This window comes from Emydura macquarii, unplaced genomic scaffold (assembly GCF_026122565.2).
Source record: "Emydura macquarii macquarii isolate MOO-44397 ecotype Brisbane River unplaced genomic scaffold, CSIRO-AGI_Emac_v2 contig_1119, whole genome shotgun sequence".
Classification (NCBI taxonomy): Eukaryota; Metazoa; Chordata; order Testudines; family Chelidae; genus Emydura; species Emydura macquarii.
In genome coordinates, this window is record NW_027131256.1 from 14,193,440 (window position 1) to 14,219,365 (window position 25,926).

The 25,926-nt window shown below is 42.0% G+C and overlaps 1 protein-coding gene across 2 annotated transcripts in view; it reads right to left on the reverse strand.

Moving 5' to 3' along the window:
- Positions 1 to 6,371: 6,371 nt before the first annotated feature.
- IFT57 (intraflagellar transport 57) overlaps positions 6,372 to 25,926 on the reverse strand; it is a 33,835-nt gene continuing 14,280 nt past the window's right edge. For both annotated transcript variants that reach the window (XM_067546210.1, XM_067546211.1), the window contains exons 3-11: positions 23,629 to 23,747; positions 22,162 to 22,252; positions 18,472 to 18,540; positions 17,105 to 17,228; positions 14,388 to 14,458; positions 13,608 to 13,739; positions 10,273 to 10,335; positions 8,125 to 8,191; positions 6,372 to 6,760 (exon numbers count right to left, since the gene is read on the reverse strand). In XM_067546210.1, coding sequence (XP_067402311.1) covers positions 6,582 to 6,760; positions 8,125 to 8,191; positions 10,273 to 10,335; positions 13,608 to 13,739; positions 14,388 to 14,458; positions 17,105 to 17,228; positions 18,472 to 18,540; positions 22,162 to 22,252; positions 23,629 to 23,747 — 915 coding nt within the window. In that variant the 3' untranslated portion in view covers positions 6,372 to 6,581. The remainder of the gene's footprint in view (positions 6,761 to 8,124; positions 8,192 to 10,272; positions 10,336 to 13,607; positions 13,740 to 14,387; positions 14,459 to 17,104; positions 17,229 to 18,471; positions 18,541 to 22,161; positions 22,253 to 23,628; positions 23,748 to 25,926) is intronic.

Below are 25,926 nucleotides of genomic sequence, written 5' to 3' on the forward strand. Positions count from 1 at the left end.
CTGACACTCTCGCTAGGAAGGCTGTAAATGAGGCTTGAGCTCTGGTTGAGTGGGCCGTATTTATCCTCGGAATAATCCCATCTTCGCTTGCTCATAGCAGAACTTGTTGCAGGAAGTTATCCATGATGAGATGCGCTGGGTGGAAACAGTTAAGCCTTTCATCCGGTCAGCCACCGTGACGAAGAGTTGTGTAGATCTCCAAAACGATCTTGTGTGCTCGATGTAGAATGCCAACACCCATCTGACATCTAGTGTGCGCCACCTCTTCTCCTCCTCCGAACCATGTGGTTTGGGAAAAAAACACGGGGAGAAAAATATCTTGGTTATAATGAAATTGAGAAACCACCTTAGGTAGGAAGGCCAGGTGCATCCTCAACTGAACCTTGTCTTTATAAAATACAGTATAAAAAAGCTCCGAGATGAGCACCCTAAACTCAGACATCCTCCTTGCTGAGGTAATGGCCACCAGGAAGGTCACTTTCCATGACAGCAGCAGTAAAGGGCATATAGCCATGGGTTCGAAGGGGGGCCCCGTGAACAACGAGAGGACCAGGTTGAGATCCCAGGGAGGCACCAGGTCACATACCTGCAGATAGAGCCTTTCTACCCCTTTCAGGAACCTAATCATCATAGGGCAGGAAAAAATTGATCTCCCTTCCAAAAGCTGGTGGAATGCTGATAGAGCCGCCAGGTGGACCTTTAGGGAGGCCACGGCTAATCTCTGGAGTTTTAGTTGTAACAAATACTCCAGGATCGCCTGTATCAGCAAAGCCCTAGCAAGATCCCATTTAGCATGATATACAACCTGAGTGGAAGGTTTTCTACTACCCAGCAGAACATGCTGGACTTGCGCCAAGCAGGCTTGCTCATCTGCACTCAGCTACGGAGTGTCCATGCCGTGAGGTGTAGGGAGTCCAGGTGCGGATGCAGCAAGCGACCGTGATCCTGCGACAAGAGATCATGCCATCTTGGAAGCTCCAGCAGAGGCGTGATCGATAGGTCCAGGAGCATGCTGAACCAGTGCTGGTGTGGCCAGGCCAATGCAGCTAAGATAACGTCCGTCTTGTCCCTCTTGATTTTCAGCAGGATTTTGTGAAGGAGAGGAATGGGCAGGAATGTGTACATGAGGCTCCCCGACCACTGCAGCAGGAATGCTTCGGAGAGTGACCTGGCCTCCAGACCACAGAGGGAGCAGAACTGCTGGCATTTCTTATTCCATGTTGATGCAAACAGGTCCACCTGGGGATAGCCCCACCATCGGAAAAATCATAGAGACCACACCTGGATGAGGCGATCAGTCGTGGCGGGGTAAGAACGACCTGCTGAGGTGGTCCGCCTCATTGTTCTTCACTCCTGGGAGGTGAAAGGCTATTTATGTGAAAATCGTGCATCTCTGCCAGGTCCCACAGCAGAGCAGGCTCCTCCCTGCTTGTTGATGTAATACGTGGCTGCTGTATTGTCTGTCAGTACCTGTACCACCTTCCTCGCAATAAAGTGGAGGAACACCCTGCATGCTAGTCAAATCGCCCTTAAAACTCTTTCACATTGATATGCATGCCCCTCTCCTACCTCGACCAGACCCCTTGTGTGCCAAGGTTGGAGCTGCTATGGGCCCCCCACCCTAAGTCCGAGGCGTCCAATACCAGGGTGACCGAGGAGACTAGCTCTTCAGTCTTTTCACCGCACATCCCTCAACACTGCCCGGGGGCTCCTCCACCAGTCTACTGTGGCCAGGACATGAGGGGGAACTGTGACCAACTGGTCCAGGGCATGTCTGTTTGGGGCATAAATTGAGGTCAACCACGACTGAAGTGGTCTGAGCCTTAGGCGAGCCAGCCTCACCCTGTAAGCACCTTCAAAACTGTCTCCTCTAATTACCCGATCACCTAGACAATCCTTGCTGAGGGGCTCAAGAGGACCCTGGTGTTTGTCCATGCCTCTTAAACCCTCTTTTTCTATCCCTTTGTCTATAGGGTGTGAACCTCTGTGGTTGGTACCTCTGCTGCTGCTGACCCTGGGGACAGAACTGGCATCTAGAGGACAGGGTGTATAAAGACCCAGAGAGCGGAGCGTAGCCCTTGAGTCCTTCAAACCATGCAACTTTGCATCCGTCTGGTCTGAGAACGAGGCCGACCCATCGGATGGACTGTTGGACCTCCTGGGACAGCCCCAAGGATTGCAGCCATGAGCACCTGCGCATGCAAATGGAGGAGGCTCTGGCCCTGCCATGTAGTCTGCTGTGTCCAAAGACACCTGCAGCGCCGCCCTGGCCACTGTGACACCCTCATCCAGATGGTGCTAAAGTCCAGTGCCTGGCCCTGGGGCAGAATGTCCGCAAAGTACTTTAACAAGTCCCAGAGGTTGAAGTTGTACCTGCCCAAGAGTGCCTGCTGGTTAGCAATTCGAAACTGCAGGTTTGCTGTTGAATAAATTTTTCTCCCAAACAGGACCAACTTCTTGTTGTCCTTGTTTCTTGGGGTGGAGCCCGGCTGACCCTGCCTATCCCGCTGGTTGGCCGAGTCCACCACCATGGTACTGGGAGAGGGGTGGGTGAAGAGGTACTTTCCCTTGGCTGGGAAATAATATTTTTTCTCAGCCCTTTTAGAGACTGGGGCCACTGATGAGGGGATCTGCCACAGGGCCTTAACTATTTTCAACACCCCTTCACGTATGGGGAGAGCAACCTGGGCTGGGGCAGCTGTTGCCAAGACATTAAAGAGGTTGTCCGATGCCTCCTTCAGCTCCTCTGCCTCCAACCCCAAGTTGGAAGCTACCCTTTTCAGCAGCTCATGGTGTGCCCTGGAATCGTCATGGGACCCTGAGTGATCTTGGGTGACCACCTCGTCTGGGGAAAAGGAGGACTGGAATGGAGTGGTGGGAGGTGGCATCCCTTTCCCGCTAACAAGTGACCCCATCGAAGTCCCTTCCTGGGAGTCCAACTCGTCATCAGAGGCCGAATGGTGGTCCTTCTTTGGCACCCGTGGGACAGACTGCACCCTAATGATTTGAAAGATTGTGGACCTGGCCCAACAGGGAACCCCCAGAGCCTCCAATATGGCCATTGGGGTGAGCACTGCCCTTGAGGCCACTCTGGGGCCACCTGCGCCGAAGGGTGTTCCGGCAGTCTATGCTGGTGGCACCTACTCGCCTGGTGGCCACCCTCCTGAGAGGACATCGAGTCACTGTCCGAGGGCGGGGCTGCCTCAGACACTCCCACTGTCTGGTGTCAAGTGTCGGGGGAGCGATGACCCAATCTGCAGGTGCTCTGGTGCTCTGGAGAATGGCTCTTTGGCGTTGTCAAACACGAAGACGATGACACCTGGTGCTGATGTCGTGACCGGTACCGATGTGGAGAGTCATGCTCCTACTGCGAGCTGGAATGTCCGGAGCATCGCCTGGGCATCGATGACTTGCGGCGCCGCTTCCCTCTCGGTGCCAAGTCAGCCTCCTGCGACCAGGTTCTGCGCCGCCTTGGTGCAGGCGAACTCCTCAGTGCCAGGGAGCAGTGCTAAGTTTCCTCAGGGGAGCAACCTCGTGCAGGTGACCCCGATGGGCGCCGCCTCCTGACATGAACTTCACCCAGTGCCAAGGATCATTACCGGTGCCGGGAGGGCAACCTCGCTGCATATCCCTCTGATGTGGGGTGCTCCAGCGACCGCAACCTGGAGCAATTTCTGGGGGAACGGCAGTGTGTCAAGCTTTCTCCCCGGGGCAACTGGGCTTGTGGGGATCTTCCTCCCTGCTCCGGGGATCACTGGACCCAACTTGAGGGGCCCAACACGGGCTTCCCCTGGGACACCAGCCCCTTCTCTCTGGATGGAGGCTGGGGCAGAGGCAGCGGGGTCAAGGCCAACAAGGTCCTCGCTGCCTGAAATGCCTCTGGCATCGATGGTGCCAGCAGGTGCAGAGACACCCCCCACTCCTCCAAGTTGGGGGTGGCTCTCTGACTGGAGACATAGGCTCCAGTGGTGGTGAGCGAGTCTCTGCTGCCTGGCCTCGGTGCCCCGTGCTCCACCCCGCTTTCTTAGAGAGTGCAGGGAAGCGTCCTCACTCCGTGCACTATTTATGCTGCATCTTCTTTGGCAGCGACAAAGACGTCTGGTAATGGAGTGGGGCTGAGGCTGACGGTGCGCTTTGCACTGATGCCATGCTCGGTACTGAGGCTGGTCTAAGTGCTGTCTCCATCAATAAGAGTTTCAGACGGATTTCTCTGTCCTTTTGAGCCCGAGGTCTGAAAGCCTTACAAAACTTGCACTTGTCCTTACGATGAGCTTCTCCCACGCATTTTAGGCAACTATCATGGGGGTCGCTCAGTGGGAAGGCCTTCCCGCAGGAGGCACACGGGTGACCGGGGCATACCCTGCTCTCGGCTAAGTCCCAGCAGGTGTGAGCCCTCCCCAGGAGTTGTGCAAACAAATCAGATGCCGACTCCTTGTTTATTGTATAATTTTTCCTTTACTGTTATGATAATGGTATGATATTACCAGTATTAGCAGTACTGTTTAGTGTGGCATAAGTGGACTCCGTCTTGTTAGTTTCTTGAAGTGAGCTCTTTCCTGAAACTTGTATTATTGAACCTAAAAATATCTTGATAAATTCTTTGTGAGAGTGAGGAATGTATGTGCAGGGCATAAAAAGACACCAACCTAAACTGCTCTAACAACAGAAAGCAAAGACACCAGCTGCCATCCTAACCCTAAAGGCTGAAGAATACCTATCAATGACCCTAAAGTGCAAATTAATGACCCTAAAGTACAGAAGGATCCACTCTGGGAACAAAGGAAGTATAGAAACAAGAGAACAGTCATGCTTTCAATTAGCTGGTGATTAACAACTATACTGAACCTAGAGGCAGCATGACACAGCAAGGCCCATAGACTTACATGAGAGCCAGCAGGTATAAAAGATGGGTAAAAACATGGACGCTTTGGGTCTCATTTTGCAATTGTCATCTTGGAGCATCAGATTCACGTCTGACAGAGGCCTGGCTCCCTCCTCATGCCCTGCCTAGCTGGCCACTAGGCTAGCTCGAGCAACGCATAAAAGGACTGGTAATTATACCACACCAGCTTGCAGAACCTTATGAATGTGTGTGTGAATATGACTGCTTTTTAATATTCTTACATGTACAATACATGTGGCATATTGCCTTGTCTCCCTGAATAAGATTCTGCTAGTCTTTTCTTTTATAAGTATAACACTGGGACTATCCTAAGCAGACTAACTAACACTATTACCACACTTGGGGTCTAATCTACCTAATTTAGGGTCTAATCTACCAAACAATGAACACTCAAGGGAGAACAAAGAGATTGAGCACTTGCGATTTGCAAGTTGAAGCAGTTCCAGCAACCAACACAGGTGGAAAGAAGGAACTGTGCACCCTGTAGGGCTGGCAGCACCTCATATACCACGGCATGTGTGCGGGGCTCCAGGGAGAGTCGGAGCCGGCCCTACGGGAGCTGCTAAAGGGGAAAAAAGTTGCAGTAACCATGCACGGAGGCATGCACACACCTACAATGGAATGGAAACAAGCAAGCACTTGAAGAAGAAATAACCTTTCCAATGACATCATATGGCATAACATTCAACCCATAACAAATCTAGGAAGGCATGTCCTATTAGCCAAATTCAGAATCCCCCAAATTGTGACTGACTGCACACAGATTCACATTTCACAGAAATATCACCAATACGTTTCTTGAATTAAATAAACTTTTCATCCATAGATCTCAACCACCTTTGTAAAGAGCTTTAAGTATTGTTATCAATTTTATAGATAGGAAACTGATGCACAGAGAAGTTACATGAACAACACAGGGTTACACAGAAAGTTAATGCAGAGCCAGGAATAGGAGCCAGGTCTTATGCATTTTTCAGGTGAACTTGCCAATAGACGATACTTATGAAAGCAAGGGACATGTAGGTCCTGATGGAGTCATGATGCTAACAGCTGCCTTGCAAAGTACTGAGATTTTGTCTTACAACAGCCCTGTTAAACTCATCAAAACCACCTCAGAAGAGGCTATCAATCATCCCCAATTGTGTCAAACAGGGAGGTTATTTTGTTCTGTACATAAACTTCAAACAGGAGCTAAGAGGGGACCAAACAACTTACATTGACTTGCAACCAGAACCAGATTTGACCCAGGTTTCAAGAAAGGGTAGCACTGTATTATTCCACTGTCAGCAATTAAATACTAATGTTAATCATATGTAAATGGAAATAGCAGACATTTTAAATTCCTTTCAAGCCTTCCACAAGTAATTTTCTTTCAGCACAGAATATCTAATCAGGGCTTGAAGATTATAGGTTGTGTCAATACACTTTTAAACTGCTTAACATACTACAATGCAGTAGAAAAGACAAGTTAGTTAATGAGAATTTATTAACGTATTTATAAAAGACTTGTAATAAGTTTGAAAGCCTTTAAGTTACAAAATTCAGCATGGCTCCATTTATAGAGCCTAAAGTGCTAAGCACACATCTGCAACACCCTAAAATGCATGACAAGCATATTGTAAAAAACAAGTTATAAAAAATTTGAGCTGTCTGAAATACAAGTAAATGCCAAGCAACTTTAATAGGCACCGATTGTGGTTTCAGGAATCATAGTTGCATGCATATCTCTAGTCATATTTGATTTCTCCTTCAGTTTTGACTGGAGTAATGTGTGTTCCACTACACCAATCCGTATGTCCATCTGAACTGTTTCCTGCTTCAGTTTGGTTAAGGCCTGCTTAATTTTTACTAAAGGAGCTGTTTAAAAAAGAAGGGGGGGGGGGGGAAGTACGTGTGTATTAGTCTCCTGTACGTGAAAAGCATTACTTTTCCTATAATTCACTCCCTCTACTAACTGGAGAATGAACAAAAGAACTGTTGTATTCTGGAGACACGATTTTACTGAGACATCATTTTTAACACACAAGACATATTAAAAATAGAAGTAAGTGATGACAATTTTGCTGCCTTCTTGACATTTTGGATCTGATAATGTGCATAAAAATGAGAATAGGTTTTTCAATTTTATATTTTTTGCACTGCAATAATGCTCACCCCTCTATTCGAGCTGGGGTTTGGTGGAGCAGGGAGCACAGAAGACACCATCAGCAGCTGGAAGAGGAAGATCTCAGCCAGGAGAGGCTGAGGCAGTGTTCCACATACCCCATTCTTTTTCCTCCCATTCCCTTTCACCTTTGGGAAACACAGGCTGCTTCTTCACCTCTCCACACCACTCTTTGTGAAACAAGGCATGTGGGGACAGAAGGGTGGGGGGGTGTCAAAAGTTGCAGGTTCCAGGTTCTGGAACTTGTCCTGCCCATCATCACTGTCATTGGGCAGTAAGGGTGGTGTGAGCCAGGTGATTGACTCATGTGTGGCGAGGGGAGGGTGTATATAGTTGCTTCCTGCATTGGGTAGCTATTGCAGGTGGTTTATCCCAGTTAGGCATCAATAATTAAATAAAGTTGTGGCCCTTGTGTTTAACCTATCATGGTGTCTGTCTGCTACTTTCTGTATCTGCATCACAATTCCTTTTACATTTGAAATAGAGCAGGTTTATCAGCCAAAAGCCAAAACAGACTCTAAGACAGCAAAACATTTAGGCTTAGATGACTTTTAGAATTAATTTAAATTAGAAACAGTGCAAACATCACAGGTACTGGAATGAATTTTTCTACCAGCCATAGGCCCAGTCCTGTGAACACTTACTACCAAGCATGATGCTTACTGCCATGAGAATCTGATGGTAGTAAGCGTTTGCAGCAATCAGGCCCTAAATCACCAGCTGTGAAATAGTTATTCAGTTATTCAAATTAGAGAGTCTATGAATTTTCTGAGATTTTATGGTAAAAGTCTCAAAAAGAGCAAAATTTTGGAACCCAATGGGATTTAGACTCTAAATGCCTAAGTTACTTTTGAAAATAGGGTTTCAGTTTCTAAATCACTTAAGCCCCCTTTGAAAATGTCATCCCTGATGTTTTCACTTGTTTAGTCACTCATTCCTGCTTTTGTTTTGTTTATTTTGCATGTACCAGATCTTTCCCCCTTAACCTAGGCCTGAATGTGCACTTGTTTCTCAGGGAATGAGTGTTTTTTTCTGAGGAAGACATATATATACTTACCTCCGTCGGTCATACTGCTCCCCTTCTCTTCCATTTCCTGCTTTACTTTCTCCAATACTTCAGTAATCTGAAATTGGAGAAACTGATTTTAATTGTGCATTATTTTTGAACTTCAATTAAAAAATATTCTGAATAACTGCATTAGTTTTACAGAAGTGACTAATCTGTACTCAGTTCTGTAAACAGAGTAACAATATTTCTCAACTCTAAAGCACTAACCCCAAACTGGATTTTTAATATGACAAAAAGAATAGCAATACAAGTCATGCTACATGAGTAACATTTTGGCAGTGGCCCGGGATTATTGTTTTGAAGGATTTCTCATCATACATTAATAAATAATAATAGTGATGCTTCTCAGTAACTGATAGAAGGCAAGAACCACTATTCTCCTAGAGAGTGGCTGATGGAATAGCACTCCTGTCTACATTACAAAACACTAGGGATATTGTTTTCTGAGCTAGAAAGTGGTTTGCTAGGTGCTAGTGGTTGGTTAAGGAATCCTGAGAGATGGTACCAGAACAAAAAGGCAGACAAAGAAAGCTGCTGCAATGTGTACATAAAGTTCATTGGGATGTGTGTGTATTGGAGTGAGAAAAACTTCAGCACTGACATTGTATATTGAAAGGTCTGCTTTTACAGCATCATTGTGTCTGTAACATGAATTGTAAAAAGGGAGCAATGTGGTTGGCTAATAAAACACTTTGACCAAGATATAGAAATCAATGGGCTGGAACTACTAACCACATTTACTTCCCTATTTCAATATGTTCAGTAAGAAAAACATTTTCATTACACACTCCAGGTGTACAGGTATGTCCCAATGGGTCAAGTTCTGATCACAGCTATTCCAGCGCAAATCTATAGTAGCACCAAATGTATCTGGCTTTAGTTCAGACATGCCCTAGTGTAGCTGATATCAGAATCTCCAATATCCGCACACACAGTCATAAATTATTCTTTATTAGTCAGACACTAATTACCAAAGCACAAAAACATTATAAAGATTTCAGGTTCATATGGTGTTCTGTTTTTAAAAATTACTGCTCCACCTAAAAGCAGAAGTAAAGATCCAATTTTCCAGTATTAAACACAAGGCTAAATATAATGGTACAATTATTATTATTATTTTAAAACAGACATAATTCTGAAGAGGCCCTACGCTTTAGAAGACAGCTTTGTACTATGAAAGAGACAAGGTGGGTGAGGTAGTATTTTTATTGGACCAACTTCTGTTAGTTGTTAATGAGAGAGAGAGAGAAGCTTTCAAGCTCCACAGAGCTCTTAGCTTGAAAACTCCTCTCTCTTGCCAACAGAAGTTGGACCAACAGAAGATATTACCTCACCCATCTTGTTTCTCTAACATTTTTATTACCCATTAAAATAATCTCAATAAAATGTTGTGATGATGGTTTCTAGTGTATTCTAGTGGTGTGATGAGACATGACTATTATAGAAGTTTAATTTTCTAGTGGATAAGATTTACTGAAACCTAAATAGTAACGTTAGTAAGAAAATGAAATTCCCATCAAACTATTTGATTTGGAATATTGAAACAAGGCTGACATTTGCAATTAAAGCAAATCCATATTTTGAAACAAAACGTTTTGATTTTCCACATCAACATTTTGAAATGAAATGTTTTGTTTCAAAATATTGCTTCAAATAAATAATGAATGTCATTGGAATTGGTATTTTCCATCAGAAAATTTCAACAAAACCACATCTTCTGACAAAAACCTTTTTATTGGAAATTTTCTGACCCACTTTACCAAACATTAACTTTTTTAAGGAGGCGGGTAAAATATATATTTTATTTTATATATTATTCTCATTACAGATGCAGAAAACTCAGGTGGAGACATTAAGTAGCTTGCCCACCTCAGTAGCAGACCTGGGATTAACATTTACGAATTTCTCTCCCAAACCTGGGCTCACACTTCTAAATCACTTTCGCTAAATGAACAAATTCATATGTTGATGTGAAAATGTATTGCATAAGAAAAAGTTTATTTCATAAAATAGTAAATCCAAGTGTCAAATGACTACGAACAATGGGCTATTTTAGAAGTTATAAAACAGTGCATGAAAGATTGGAACCCTTTTGAGAATTAAGACCATAACAAATTAGGGGAAAATATATTCTACCTCAGAAAGAGTTCTAGTCCTTTCAGTTACTCCTCCACTTCCCTGCTGGTATTTCTCTTTGGCCTGGAAGAGAGAACAGTTTCTGTATTATTGACAAAGCAGAAGCATATGTACTGCTTAGAGAACTGATAATAAAATACTTGCTCTTTTAGAACCCTATTTCAGAAACCCTCACTCATGTATGCAGTCCCAACAAAATCTGTGGAGTTACTCATGTGAGGAAGAGTTTGCAAGATCAAGACCATATGTCTATCATTCAAGAATCTCAAAGCTCAGAGCTCAAACAACAAATGGCAATTAAATATCACAACACTCATGTGAGGGAAGCAAGTTTTGTTAGTTATTAACAGGTGAGTAAACAGAAGCAGAGAGCGAGCAAGTGCCTTCCCCAAGACCACAGTGAATTTGCCAGAATTGGGATGGAACTCAGAAGTCCTGAATCCCAGGTCCTTTTCTCAAAAGGGGAAGTGTAACCTGTCACCATTCTGGGTTTAACTACACTTCTGCCACCTCCATGTCGTTCATAAGGGCAGCCTTTTATGCCTCAGGCCTCCAGCTGCCCCCACTCTATGGTGGGGATGAGGGCCCCTCTCCCTGCAGACTGTGGATTTAGGCTTGTAGTCACCCTGCATTTTACTGTGCCTATCCCAACAGGTCGGACCTTAGTGAACTACAGGTGCTGACTCTCTCTCAAGAACAATGACAGGGTTACCCGTGACCAGTCAGCTTTCACAAAGCACAGAACATTTATTTTAGGACAAAAGAATTACACAGAAAACAATCTACACACTTACTAAGCTTACCAGCTGTCACCCATCTTTCACATAGAGACCATGGCAGGTTTCCAGTCCTTCACACCCTTCCAGGAGGGTTGTGCCCTCTTGGTTACAATCTCATGTCAGTTTTTGGATCAAAATGAGGGTCCTCTCCACCAATTTAGGCTGGTCCTCTATACCACAAGTTTTTTCTTTGTCTCCTGGGCCTCCTGAACCCAGTCTAAATCAGTACAAGCAATTCTCCACAGGGGGTAGTATTTCTTTGGAGTTGTTCATCCCCCAGGATCTGCAGAAATTACCACCCACCCTAATTTTAGTTCTTGGGGAACCCTCCCACAAGAAGTGAGAATACAATCCCTAGCTCAAAGATACATATAACATTCACACATACAGAAGTGTATTGTTAATCCTGGTGCCTATGGCATCTGGCACACCTCAATAAAATAGTCTTTTGAAGTTTCCATACTTCCAAGGTCTTACATCTGTCACATAACCCATTTTACAATTTCACTTTGATACAATAAGAAAATGGAAACAGCTGTTTCTTTAAGATGAAAGTGATGTATTTTGCTGGTTGCATCATATTTTTCAAACTACTATAAGAAGAAGCTATTTTATTTAAAATACTCATATACATTTGGAGAAAGTTATCACATTCTCATTGCCCTAAAAAACTCTGAAAAAAGTCATTTTTAGAAATCAAAAGAGAGATCAGCAAATAATCCTTTCATCCAGTTTATCACACACAGTTTGCCTGAGCAACAAGTTGCACACACATGGTCTTGGTTTATTACTGAAAGTACCAAATATGAATACATCTTAAGCATGGAAGGAAAGCATTCACATGCAAAAGGCCAAATCCTGCTACCCTTACTATAATGGGACCACTCATGTGAGTAAGACAAGCAAGAGTGTTTGCTAGTTAGAGACTTACATAGTGCCCATCACTATAGTATCTAAGGGTGTGTCATGCTGCAGTTTTATAGCCCCACAGCTCAAGTCAGCTGACAGGAATGTTTTAATGCGGTATAGTCATACACAGTCCTTATCACCATGATATCTAAGGGTAAGTTCCTAACTAGAAAGGACTGGCCTTGTGCATGTTAAAGCTTCCCATGTACCAGCTTATTTTCAAACCAGTAAGATGTAAAAACATTTTACTGTATGTCTCCCTTCCCTCAATAAAGGAATAAAACTTGCTGGTTGAGTTTACCAACAATAAAATCCCAGAATTGATCAATGTACTTGGCATCTAAGCTTTTACAGTAAAAGTTCCCTAAGTGCCTAGGTTTCTGCCCCTGGGCACGTGCACGGCTGCCTCCCTTGAAGCGTCCAAATGACTGTTTCCCAACTAAGCCTCAGAGCAATTCATGAACCCGGGAAAGAGAGGAGTTCAGCTGCCTAAATTATGTGTGGGGGGCCCAATCCAGTAGGCATCCTTTAAGCACACCTGCTGCCAGAGGGCCCAATACAAGTTCACACAAAATACCCGGGGAACGAAGAGAAGGAGCTCCCTCGTAACTTTAAGCCCAGTGGTTATGGTACTCACCTGGGATGTGGGAGACCCTTGGTTCAAGTCCCACCTCTGCCTGAAGGGGAGAAAGGATTTTAACAGGGATGTCACACCCCAAGTGAGTGCCCTAACCACTGCACTATGGGATATTCTGATGTGTGGCTGGCCTCTCCTGTTGAAACTGTTGCTCTGGGTACAAATAATTAAAGAAACTTTTGGACTAGAGAGAAACAGCATAAGTACATGTGACAACGACTCCGTAGCCTGGTGGTGAGAGCCCTGACCTGGGATGAGGTAGAGTCAAGGTTCATTCCCCTTGCTCCAGTTACTCTTATTATGGATCCATAGTGCAACTGCTTCAACAGGACAGATTGAGAGCCTCACACCAGATTAGCCCAGAGCCCAATGGTCAGGGCACTCATCTGAGAGCTGACAGATCCCAGTTTAAATCCCTTCTCCTCCCTCAGCTGGAGGGAGGAAAACTTGAACAGGGGGTCTCCCACATCCTCGGTGAGTACCCTAACCACTAAGCTAAAAGTTGTGAGAGAAGTCCTAGTCCTCCCCTGGCTTCTTGCTAAAATGGCACAGGTGCTTTACTCCAGAAGAGGGTTCACCCCAAGAATCACTAGGCACCTCTCTGCAGCTGGGATTTCAGCACCTATCTTCATGAGATGGGTAGGACTTAGCATTTAGCGGCATCTCCCATTGGTTAGCTTAGGCGATTCCCTGCTTACCATCTTTTATGATTCGCAGTCTTAGACCTTCCTAAGAGAAAGGTGCCCCTTTCTCCCCAGTCATTGTGTAGGGAGCTTATGTGGCGAACTCAGGCTTTGTTATCATGGCGATTTTCTAGATGACTAAAAGTTAGACATTGTGATGCTCAGTGTCATCACCTCCAACTCCTTTTGTGCATCCAGGCCTTTGTCTTCTACCCACAGTCAGAGGGAGAAAGTAGATGTGAACTCTGCAGGCTGCACTGAAACGGTGGGCCATACCATGGGCAACTCAGCCTTACAAAAAGCAACAGCAATGGGTCAGTGCATTACCTCACTCAGCTGGGCTTGTGCTGTACGATATTCTTGAACCAAATGCTCCAACTGATTGTTGATGTACTTTTCCCGACTGTTGACCTTTTCGAGTGTCCTACTGATTTCATTATGAAGCTTGTCAAGGTAACCCTAGAAAATGATATTCTGTAAATAAGGTTATGCTTTTATATTTAAAGTATAAACACTGTTAAAACTCCTCTAATTCAGAAAGGACATAGAAGCATATCAGTCAGAGATGGAAAAGAATTACTATGACACTTGACAGGTGGCCAATGCAGGACTGCTTATATGATAAAGTCATCTAGTGTTTAGTCTAGCCCAGATTAAAATTTCTCAAGAAATGGTGCTTCTACTCTTTCCTCTAAGATTATTCCAGTCTAATAAATCTCACTGTCAGAAAGTTACTCTGACTACAATATTTAGCCTAAGATTTCCTTTTTAAAATTTCATCCCATTATTAACAAGTATCATCCACTGTATTGTCTTTAATAATTCCTCTCCATTCTCAGGATTTACACACTTCCAATGCTTATAGACAGTTGTATCCCCCATTAATTATCCTTGGGCAAATTATACAACTTTACTTCCTTTAATAATTTCTCCTTTGTCAATCCCACTAGCCCTCAGTCATATTTGTTGCATCTCTCCACAGTGCTGTAAAACAATCCCAAGAAAAATGAATCAAGCAATTAATATATATATATATAATCAAAGAGGGCAGTTCAAAAAATGCTGAGAGACCAGTACCGCAGAGTACTCTGCCTGTACAAGACATACCCTAGTCTCTTTTAAAGCAGTTTCGATTCCATCTTTGTGCTGATGCATTTGATCTACATGGATTCTCCAATCCCAAAGACATCAGAAAGATAATAAAAGGTCTAAATTATAAATTCAGGTAACAGTGTAAGCATAAAAGAGCGAAAGAGACTTGTACTCTTCTAAAATTTTGTAATACCTGTCTATATCCATTATGTACTGTTGCAGTGTGCAGTTACACAGCTGCCATGTTCCATCCCCTGAGGGAGCTGTTTTATGGTGAAATAATTTGTCAGATTCCTAAATGTCACATTGTGACATTCAGGTCCAAAACCAAATACCGAACATCCTTATAGATGGGTCTGAGACAATAATCTGTGAAATGAATTTGATCTTCATGAATGTACTTCTACTAGAAAACAGTGTGATGGGGCCTTCCAGGCACAAATATTGAGACTATCAATTTCAACTCCACTAGCTCTGCTAAATCTCAGAGAAAGAGAGCATAACTAAAATGTCAAAAGACCTGCCAATGTTCAAATTGTCAAATCTTCCCTTCCAATTCACCTCCAGTGTCCTCGGTAGGAGACAGGAAGGAAATAAAAAAGTAAGACTACCTTACCCCCTTCATTGTGAGGGCAGGGGGGAAGAAAGGAGGGAAGAAAAACATAGCTCCAGCTGCTAGATCACAGCAAACTACATAGAGATTTGGGAAAAACACATTATAAAACATTACTCTATTTTCCAAAATCCCCACACCAAACCACGGCCCAGTCTGGCAAAACACTCAAACACATGCTCGACTTTAAGCATGAGTAGCTCCACTGACTTCAGTGAGAATACACATGTACTTAAATGTTTTGCTGGATTGATGCTTATATGAGCTAATCAGACAGAAGACAGATCACACCTCCAGCAGCTGTTAAACCTCTGAGGCTTATTGCCTATACCCCTGCCGATGCCCAACACAAACTGTACAGAAATCAGGCAAAGGCTGGGAAAAGAAAAGATGAATTTCACACTGTGGCAGGTTAGTAGAGGCTTGAAGTTTGGCAGCAGACCTAGGTTTGTCTTTTTGTTGGCCTCATGAAAATTGATTGTGATGTCAAATTTACAGTATTAAAAAAAAAAAAAAAAAAAAGTACTTTGGATTTGCACATACTATTTATTTTATAACATGCTCTGTTAATAACCTGCCAACCTTCCGTTGGTTCTGAATGTGCAAGCATATCTTAGGAACTTGTAGAGAGTATGAAGTGTGATGCTCTTTTCTATATTGAATGGGAGAGACCAGATAGGAAAGGAGACTTGCCTCCATTTAGGGAAGCTCTCAAAGCACTAAAGCATAGACACTAGGACAATGGATCCTCTTCCTCCTGTGTTTATCATAGGAGCCATTGGGAACCAGTTGGGTTAGGAACCAGAAGACCATGCATTGTAATCTAGCCTTTTGAACAGATGGACTTTAACAAAATTCTACACTTAACAGCACACATTTAGCCACGCTTCATTCCCCTGTGTTAGGAGACAGATACCATGTTTCCCCCTGCCATTTAATAAATGGGCTGAGAGGTGGCCCAAAATTAGAGAAGTTTGTAGCAGAGCTGGAACTAGAACCTACAGCTCTCAAGTGGCTGACAGAAAATCACCATCCAAAAGTAATCCATATGTTTGCTGTATTTCTGTATATTGTCCCAATTAAACATTTTATTAAAAGGTTTGATCTGAAAAGTGTTTTCCACGTTTTAAAGTTTCCACTGGAATTCAAGTACACATTAGTAAATGACTGAAATGCTCTGATATTGGTGCTGTAGTAATTACTACAGAATATTAGAAAAACATTAAAATAAATAATTCTCTCTCAGATCTCGGGGGAGAAGGGTGGGAGGGCTGGCACATGATGGCATATATTACATTAGTAGATGTGCAGGTGAATGAGCTCCTGATGGTGTGGCTGATGTGGTTAGGACTTGTGATGGTGTCACTGGAGTTGATGTGCAGGCAGAGCTGGCAACGGGGTTTGTTGCAGGGATAGGTTCCTGGGTTAGTGTTCTTGTTGTATGGTGTACGGTTGCTGGTGCTCACTATGGTGCTGGCACCATCAGGAGCTCATTCACCTGCACATCTACTAATGTAATATATGCCAGCAATGTGCCAGCAATGCCCATCTGCCATGTACATTGGCCAAACCGGACTGTCACTACGCAAAAGAATAAATGGACACAAATCAGACATAAAAAAAGGTAACATCCATAAACCAGTCGGAGAGCACTTCAATCTCCCAGGACACACTGTAGCTGACTTGAAAGTTGCCATACGTCTACAAAAAAACTTCAAAAACAGACTTCAGCGAGAAACTGCAGAGCTGGAACTCATATGCAAACTTGACACAATCAGATTGGGTCTGAATAGGGACTTGGAATGGTTCTCTCATTACAAGAAGTAATCATCACTGTTCACACATTCTCACCTTCTAATCAACAGTTGTGAATAGGCCTCATCTACTCTAACTGAATGGACTTTGCTAACACCTCCCCTCTCCATTGTTGTTTCCTTACCCTTGGATGTATAATATATACACCCACTATCTTATTTCTATTTCTTGTATCTGAGGGAGTGGGTTGCAGCCCACAAAAGCTTATGCCTGCGGAAATTTGTTAGTCTTTAAAGTGCTACAGGACTCTCATTGTTTTTATTCAACTCTTGTTTATATCAAAGCGCACACATGCTCTTACACACCTTATTGTCAGTTCTGATCGTAACTTTCAGTTGTGGAAGAACACGTTCCACTTCCAGGTTCCACTCTGCTGCATCTGTTGTAGACTCTAAAATATCTTCTTGTTTTGTGGATTCATTCATATCCTAAACAAACATTTCAAGGTTTCTAAATTTAAAAAAAAACACCAATTGCTAGGTGATCAAGTTACAGTGGCTTAAGACATTTCAGAATAGGGAGAAATATTCATATTTAGAAAAACTATTTATATTACTTTATGATTTATTGTTGTTTCTTTGCACTGTAAGTATTAGGGTTCAAAACATCTTATCTGATTTCACTAAGGGCTGGTCTACACTAGAGAGTTTTGTCAACAAAAGTCAGCTTTTGTCAACAAATCATTGGAGGTGTACAGACTAAAATGCTCCTCCCACCGATGTAATTCCCCTGCTATGCCAACATAATAAAACCACCTCAACAAGAGGCATAGGGCTTTTGTTGGCTTAGTTTGGCCGACTCAGAGTCAATGTATACACAGAGTTCCTTACATTGACTGTGGGGCTGTCATTCTTGTCTATTTCACTGTTTCAGCCAGGAGAGGTGAAATCCACAAGAAAGCCCCTCCCTCCCCAAGAGCTGAGCAGCTGGTCTCCACTCCCAGCTGCAAGTGGGGTGAGAAGCCCAGGTACCTGGACCCGCTCCCGGCTGCGAGAAACCTGGGCACTTAACCCCACTCCCGGCTGCAAGCAGGGCGAGAAGCCTGGCCGCCTGGTCTGCTCTTCTAGCTACATGCAGGATGTGAGGGGGAAAGGGGAGGGATAAAGCCAGTGGCTCCCAGAGGACAGCCCACCAGGAGCCTGTGGGGCACCCAGCAGGGAGCTGAGAGACTGGGCTCTTAGGTTGATGGAAGTGCTCTTGGTGAGGACGCACTCCACTGACCCTAGAAGGGTAGTGTGGACAGCAGCCATCGCAGTAAGTCATCCTACGTTAGGTCAACCTATTTTTCTAGTGTAGACAAGGCCTAAGTATTAAAATGAATGAAAAAAGTATTATAGATAAGATAATAAACATGGAACTATTTTGGATCCGGTTAAAAACTATGTACATAGAAACAAGGTGCTATTTAAGTCCTTGGAAGCTGATTCTTCAAGATTTATACAACCTTGAAAGATACTGCAGTTTAGGAACCTGATGTATTTGCTTCTTTTAAAATAAGTTGGCCCTCTGTAGGTAGGATGTTTTTGATATTTAGATTATATTAATATTTTCAGACAGAAATCAAGTGACAGCCTTATTCATTACAAATTGTAAAACCAACGTAAAGAAGTTATGGTTTAAGATGTAAAGATCTGCTCTAGTTTATTAGAGTTCTGATAGGTAATAACTTACTGATCTATAGGTTTGTGCCTTTAGAACATTCAGATCAATAAAGTTCTCTTCATTATCTGTCTCTTCTTCCTTAAAAGAAAAGTTGCAAAACATTTCATTAGTAAATACGACATTACTTTCCTTCAAAACCTCAGCTTTTCCTAAACCAAAGCAGAACAAATAATATTTTTCAAGTTTTTGTGAAGCAAGCATGGAGTTTTTGAAAGTACAGCTTGTGTTTATTGAAATTCATATAAGGATATGCAGCATCTTTGAGTAGCATGTTTCTTTTATAGAAGCTGGATTTAAGCTAGGATTTTAAAGGGAAAATAAGGGTGTTGGATGTCCAATTCCCAAAGCTCTTGAAAAATCACAGCTTTAATTCATGTATTACATGGAAGTCACATTCCATTCAGCATAATAAGTGATATGGTATCTTACATTAACACTCACAAGGCAGATCAACTCTAAGGATCAGATCTAGTACTCGTGTAAATGACTAAATCTACACTGGCTTCATTCCAGTGCAAAATTTGGTCCTTAAACACAATCCAGCTACCTTTAAGCTCTGCCAGTCGTGGACTGCCTTTTTGCCATGTATTTGTACAGCTTGTAACACAGTGAGACTCTGGTCTATGACTGGGCACTATCACAATATAAACAATAATAGTTATGAGAACCAAAGACTATACTGGAGGCTTTAGGATAGACCAGCTAGTATTTCCCAAGGAATCTAGACCCTTGTTACTTATTAAAAGAAATATGATTCAGTACCAGTTTTATAAATTTTTATTAAAACCAGTAAACATAAAATCAAGAAAGCATATCATAAAACGAAACTATTAACACTACTAACTTAAAAATTAAAGTATATTGGATTGGAATTAAATCATTACATTAATACAACAAATATTCCTTATAATTCCAAAAAGGAATCTAAGGAGGTGGTTTTCCATTTTATTAAAAACCCCAACGAAAGAGTTTCACCAATGGCAGTGAAATCGGAACTTAGAGTTGGTTGAATATTTTATAACTGAAACCAAATTATTATTTAAAATCTTCTAAACCACAACCTCAAACCCGAACAAAAGCTTCCTTCTTAGATTTAAACTGTGTGGTGACTAACCTTTTCCTCTCCACCAACGCAGATCAGACAGCCTCAACAGAACTAGTGAGTGGAAATTTGACAACTCTTAGCAGTTTACGGTTGACAGCTTAAGTTTCTTGGATTCTCAGACCAGAACACACTTTACTGAACACCCTTAGGAGGCTGAATTTAGGGTTGTTTAAACCTGAGGAATTTTATGTCTTCCCTGTATGGATTTTAAGGGTACTTATACACACACGCACCTACACAATCACACTTTTCCACCCTAAGATTAAAGAATAAAAGGCTGGAATGTCTCCCAACTAATAAAAACAAAAGAAAAACGTGATACTTAAAATAATAGGGTTTGCAAACACTTCAACTCTTGCATTTCTCCAGACTTTCCTGGCATAAGAACTGGGACTGCAGTCAAGGAGCCAGATGATGTTATTGACACAGTGCTTCTGCTAGTGGGACTTTGTCGGGGCAGGGAGACTGGTCAAAAGGCTTGCATAGCCCATTAGACTTCTCCCTAGAGTGGCTAGCCTTATTTCTCAGGAACATCAGTCTTTCCTCAAGTGGTTTGTTGATCCAACAGGTGAAGCTTCTCCACCTTAGCCTTAATTCTTTTGGTTTATGATCTTTGCTTAATCAGCCTGTCGGCCCCTTCCTCCAAGGTCTTTTGACAAATCAGACACCAGGCTAACTCATGTTTGAGTTAGGTCATGTTTATCTAGCATCACATTTGGGAGAAGTCCTGCTTAAACCAGGAATTAAGAAAAATATTCAGAGTTTGCATGCCACAGAGACTGCACATTTATGACACCCAAAAATATCAAAAACAGAACAGAGACCACTTTTGAAGATGTTGACACGGCCTCATCCAGATGAAAAGGGTCCTATGATGACATCATACCACCAGTTTATAGAAAGTTAGACCTCAAGTCCAGTAAAAATATCTGATTGAAAAAGCCCCTTAGCAACCAAACAGTCACTCAATATCCATCCATCAGCAGAAATTAAAAATACATTTGTACATCTTAAATCTTTTGTCAACAATGCAGTCTTACAATAATCTTTATATTTAGGAACTGGGTGATAGGAAGTTTCCATTCTATCAGCATAGAACCAATTTACAATAGAAATAATTAAAATGTATCTAAGGTCTACATCTGTGTACACTGTTTTTCTTACAGAGTACATTTTAATAATTCAAGTCTGTGGAACAACTGCCTTTGGAGTTGGATTGGAAATCAGGTTGCAAATGCTTCATTCAGGAAATATATCTTCCTCTCTGGGAACAATCCTGCATCTCCTGTTTAGGTTTCTAGACTATTTGTGTGAATAAGGGTTGTAGGATTGGGCCCTGCACTTGAGAAGTGGTGTGTGAGTTTTTAAACAGTACGTGAATTCCTGAAGTCCTGGTTCAAATAAAAACTCACAATAACCTCAGTAAAAACAAAGCATTTCAGGATTCAGTCCCATAAGAAAGAATGTATTTATTTCTATACCACCATAAACGTCTATGATGCTTTACAACAGCAGTTCCCAACCTTTTTGGCTCAAGGGCCACAAATATCGATTTTACAACTCTGAAGGGCCACCAGTTTATCAACTCATAAAAAAGGTATTGACGTATACACCATTAAGGACTAGAATTCACTATATATTTAAAGTAAACATTTGATGCTACTGTGCTCATTTTTACATTCACTATTTTACACCTACAAATTACTCACAGTATATCACACACGCACAGACAAAGCACTAGTGTAGATGAGTGATTGTCATTACACACTGAAGCACATGGCTTAGCAGCTAAGTCACGGTGGGTGGCCTGATAAGTGCAGGCCAAACTGCAAGGCACTAATTTTTAGAGTCCTCCCCTCCTCAAGCATGGTAGGTCCTGGCTGCTCCTCCAGCAGTCCTTCCCTCCCTCCCCCCTACTGCAGCCAGAGGGAAGGAGTTGAGCAAGGAGGCTGCCTCCTTGCTGCAGCAGGGGAACTGCACATGTCCTATAGCCCTGTGTGCTCCACCTGGGTCCCTAGGCAGTGGCTCCCTTTGACAGTCAGGGGGACAGGAGATCAGTGCTCCCCTCCCTCTGGCTCCAGCAGGGACCATATCGCCTATGGACCCAGGCAGAGCACTGCCATGCTCCCTGCTACAGCCAGGGGGAGGGGAACGCTGATCTCCTGGTCCCTTCGCTGCAGCAAGGAGCCTGCACCGGTCTTGTTGCCCCAGGGCAACGTGTTCTGCCTGAGTTCTTGGCTGCAGCTCCCTTCTGCAGCCAGCACGGGGGGGACTGGTGGGCCACTTTGAAAGACCCTGCAGGCCACTTCTGGCCCCCCGGCCACAGGTCAGGAGCCACTGTTTTACAACATCTGTACATGCAAATAAAGACAAATGCCCTGCCCGGTAAGGTTTATAATCTAAATTAAAATGAGAACAAGAGGAAATAAAGAGGAGCTGACAATATAGGAAAGTCTAGGATAAAAGAAGCATGAGGGAGTGGACAACAACAAACAAAATAAAATAAAGAACACTAGAACAAAAAGAAAAAACTCACAGTTGATAAGTATGGGTATAACTGGGGGGTGGAGAGGACACCAAACATATGCACCTACCACAATTTCTTCCTCCAGTTTATTAAGTGTCAATTCTGCATCATCTTCTGTTATTGCTTCTTCTTCTAGCTCCTCTGTTGGGTATGCTGGTCTGAAATACCATACATGTCCACAGAACATTACAACTTTCAAAACACACAATAAATGTACCTCTCAGGAAGAAGTATAAGCAAACAAAATTCTTGGGAGAGAGTTATGGATGCTGACTATGCCCAGGTATAATGAAGCACAGTGATGAGAAATCTTACACAGACACAACATACTACATACTTGACATAAAAAATTTGGCTAGTTTAGGCTTAAAACTCAATGCATGGATTCATTATTATTCCAAACAGTACAGTTTCTCTGTTGTGAAGACACCTAGGGATTAGGTTCAAATTAATTTTCACTTGTAACCTACCTTTACAGGATTCAAGCATGAGTCCCTACAGTTCCTTTTGGCTTATTGACAAAGTTTAAGTAGTACATAATAGTAAATAGTATAATATGTTCTCCATTTAATTCATTTCCTCTATACCATTTCAGAGCCACATTTTGATTAAAAAAAAGTGCTTTTAAACAAAATTTCACTTCCTGGAAAGTTGTCTCATTCCACCTTTCTCCCAAATTTTCCTTCCGAACACAGTATGTATCGAGTTTATCGTTTCCCAATTGCATCTAGATTCAAAAGTTTGCATTACTTCCCATTGAAAGAGTCAGAAATTAGTTACTGAGGGATTACGAGACGATGTCAATCAATATGTCACTACCCCAGTGTTTGATTAGCCAAGGGTAATACTATACATCAGTGTTTCTCAATTAAATTTGGCCATGGAACCCTTTTGAACTTGATAAATAATTGCGAACCCCCCCAAATTCTTAACAGTATTTTTACATACGGGGCCAAAAAAAAAAAAAAAAAGTCAAAATAAGCAAATTATATAACAAATTTCAAACAACTGGGTCAGCATTTCTCACTTACATTTCTCATGATACTCTCCGCCGAAAAATCCGTGACATCATCCCTTTTTCGGCGGCACGGAGAACAGCTGCTCTCTGCGGCGGCAAACAACTGATCGGCGGCGCAGAGAACAGCTGCTCGCGGAACCCTAGAGGTGTTCCCGCAGAACCCCAGGATTCCACGGAACACCAATTGAGAAACACTGCTATACAGGAAGATAAATGAGAGCTATTAAAGAAACCTAGCTAATCTAATCCAGTTAAATCAAAGAAGAAAAACAATGGACCTACTTCATCTGTGGTGTAACTCCATCGAATTGAGTGGTAGTGCATTAGGAATTAATTTGTCCCACTGTTACAAGCTTGACTGAACTCATCTTTTGTGCCTAGGTGTAACTACAAATAAAGATTTAACATTTATTTGTTCTGGCTTCATTTATGTACATGAGGTCTGTCGTCCTGTACAATTAGCATTTTTCATTTGAAAACAAGTTATACAGAGGGATTCTTATAAGTAAATTATACCTTTTCCAGCTAAAGCCAGTATGTTTCAAGGCTTCTTCAGCTAAACAATCAAGAACATAACATGCTTGCTCTCCATAACCTGCCTTTAACTTTGAAGGAGGAAAATCCACAGACCTCCCCTAAAACAAAGAGATACAAGATCACTGGCCAGCAGTTAATAATGTTTTCTTTCAGACAGGTAACCAGATTTTCACTAATACCAAAGAGTTCATAGCACATGGTGCTTCTACAAATTTTAGTCCCTCCTCCCCACTTCTTTAATTAATATTATTTTTTTATTTAGGAAATTTTGATAGGTTTATAAATCCTTGCCATGTAAATATCATTATAACAGTGAGATTTTGTTTAGAGAAACATTATTTTGTAATAGAATATCAGATCTTTCTATTTAATAGGGTATTACCACATTACAGGGTGAGCATCTGTACACAAATCCATGACATGTTGTTTCAAGTGATTTTATAAACCGAGTGACATTGGTAATTATACATTTAAAAAATGAGGCATGTCTATTAAAAAAATTGGTCAGTTGTACTACCTTTGTTTTATTTTTGGCAGATGCATGCACTTTGAGTATTGAATAAATGGTAACCAAATACCTAAGTATCTATTTATCCTCTCTTTTTTTTTTAATGGGTACATACCTGGTGCATTAATTTTTTCATAACAACCTGCCATATTTTTGGAACAATTCCTTTGCAGTTGGACGGGCTATTTTTCTTTTTCCAACAGGAGGCTATCAGTAACCGAGCAACTAATAGCAGATGAGGGATTAATTCTTCATTTTTTTGTGTGTGACCATTTCCACCAGAAAGCTGCTGGTTTTTCTAGAGAGCTTTTCTAGAGAAAGCCGCTGGGTTTTTCTAGAAAATTGGACATATAATGCCTTACTTGAAAGCAGAGGTACCACGGGAGAGTAGGACGGTTAAAGTTATTTAGAGATAAAAACTAAGTTAGAAAAGTTTCCTGGCTGAATAGGTGGCCAACCATATGTATTCCATGGCTTCTCCATTATTTAAAACTCTCTGGTTCAAGATCTGGATTATTTGAAATGGGTGGCATTAGTGAGGGAAAAGAATGTATCTCTACTTCTATTCCAAACCAATAGAATAACATTTGCTATTTCTGAAAGGAGTGTTTTTTATTAATTATTATTATTAATCTGTGGTAGTCTAGCAATATTTACACTGCTACAGTGTTCTTGTTCCATAAAGAGCCAGTGTTTGGCTGGGTTTGAGCATCTCCAGTCCTCTAGTGCTTTGAGCTGGCTGGTTTGATAGTACCACCAGAGTATTTGGAACAGATAGTTCACCCTGCTCAATAAATCTGTTCAAAGTATCTGCGCTCTTGGTCTTTTCTTATTCCATATAAATTCTAACATCTGTTGTATTTCGGTAATCATCCCAGATACAATTACAGTGGGAAAACCTTGAAACAAAATAAATCTTTGACAAAATATTCATTTTGACTTCCCAAGCAAGGAATTGCATACTTCTCCCAGCACTGCATATCTTTTTTATTTGCGGAAATAGTGGTTTGACATTTAAATTATAAATCTCTAGGTTGTTTGAGATTTGAATTCCCGGGGTTTATTTTATAGAATTTGTTGCCCATTTGTATCCAACTATTTTCTGGAAGAATAACTTCAGAATCTGGCAAATAGCTAGCTAGCATTTCAGATTTGACAATTTACTTTCAATCCAGACACTCTCTCGAAGTCATGGATTTCTTTAAAAACCTGTTTTAGGGAAATGTTTGGGTTACATAAAAATAATTTGCTGATTATATGAAATTAAGCTATTTTCTGATTTGTTCCTTCAACTTTTATTCCTGTGATAGGAACAATGAATTTATCTCGTTTAAAAGGTTCTATGGCCAGCACAAAAAGTAAAGGTGACAATGGACATCCCGGCCTAGGTCCTCAGATTAATTCAAAACAGGGGAGATTTAATCCTATTAAATCACACGGCAACTTCTGGGCTGGTGTAAAGAGCATTTATCCTTTTAAGGAACTGGAGGCTAACTTCCATATGGGACTGGAATTAAAATAGAATTGAACTTTCTGTTTCAAAAGCTCTCTCTATGTCAAGTGATAACAAAACAAATATTTTGATCTGGAATTATGAATGATTCTAAGTACTTGCTGAATAGTGTCTGACATTTATTTATCCTTAATTAATCCAATTTGATATGGGTTTATATACACTGAGAGCAAGGACGACATTCCGCTAGCTAGTATTTTTGCTAAAATATTTGTGTCATGATTCAGCTGTGATATATGAGCCTGGAAGAGCTGCA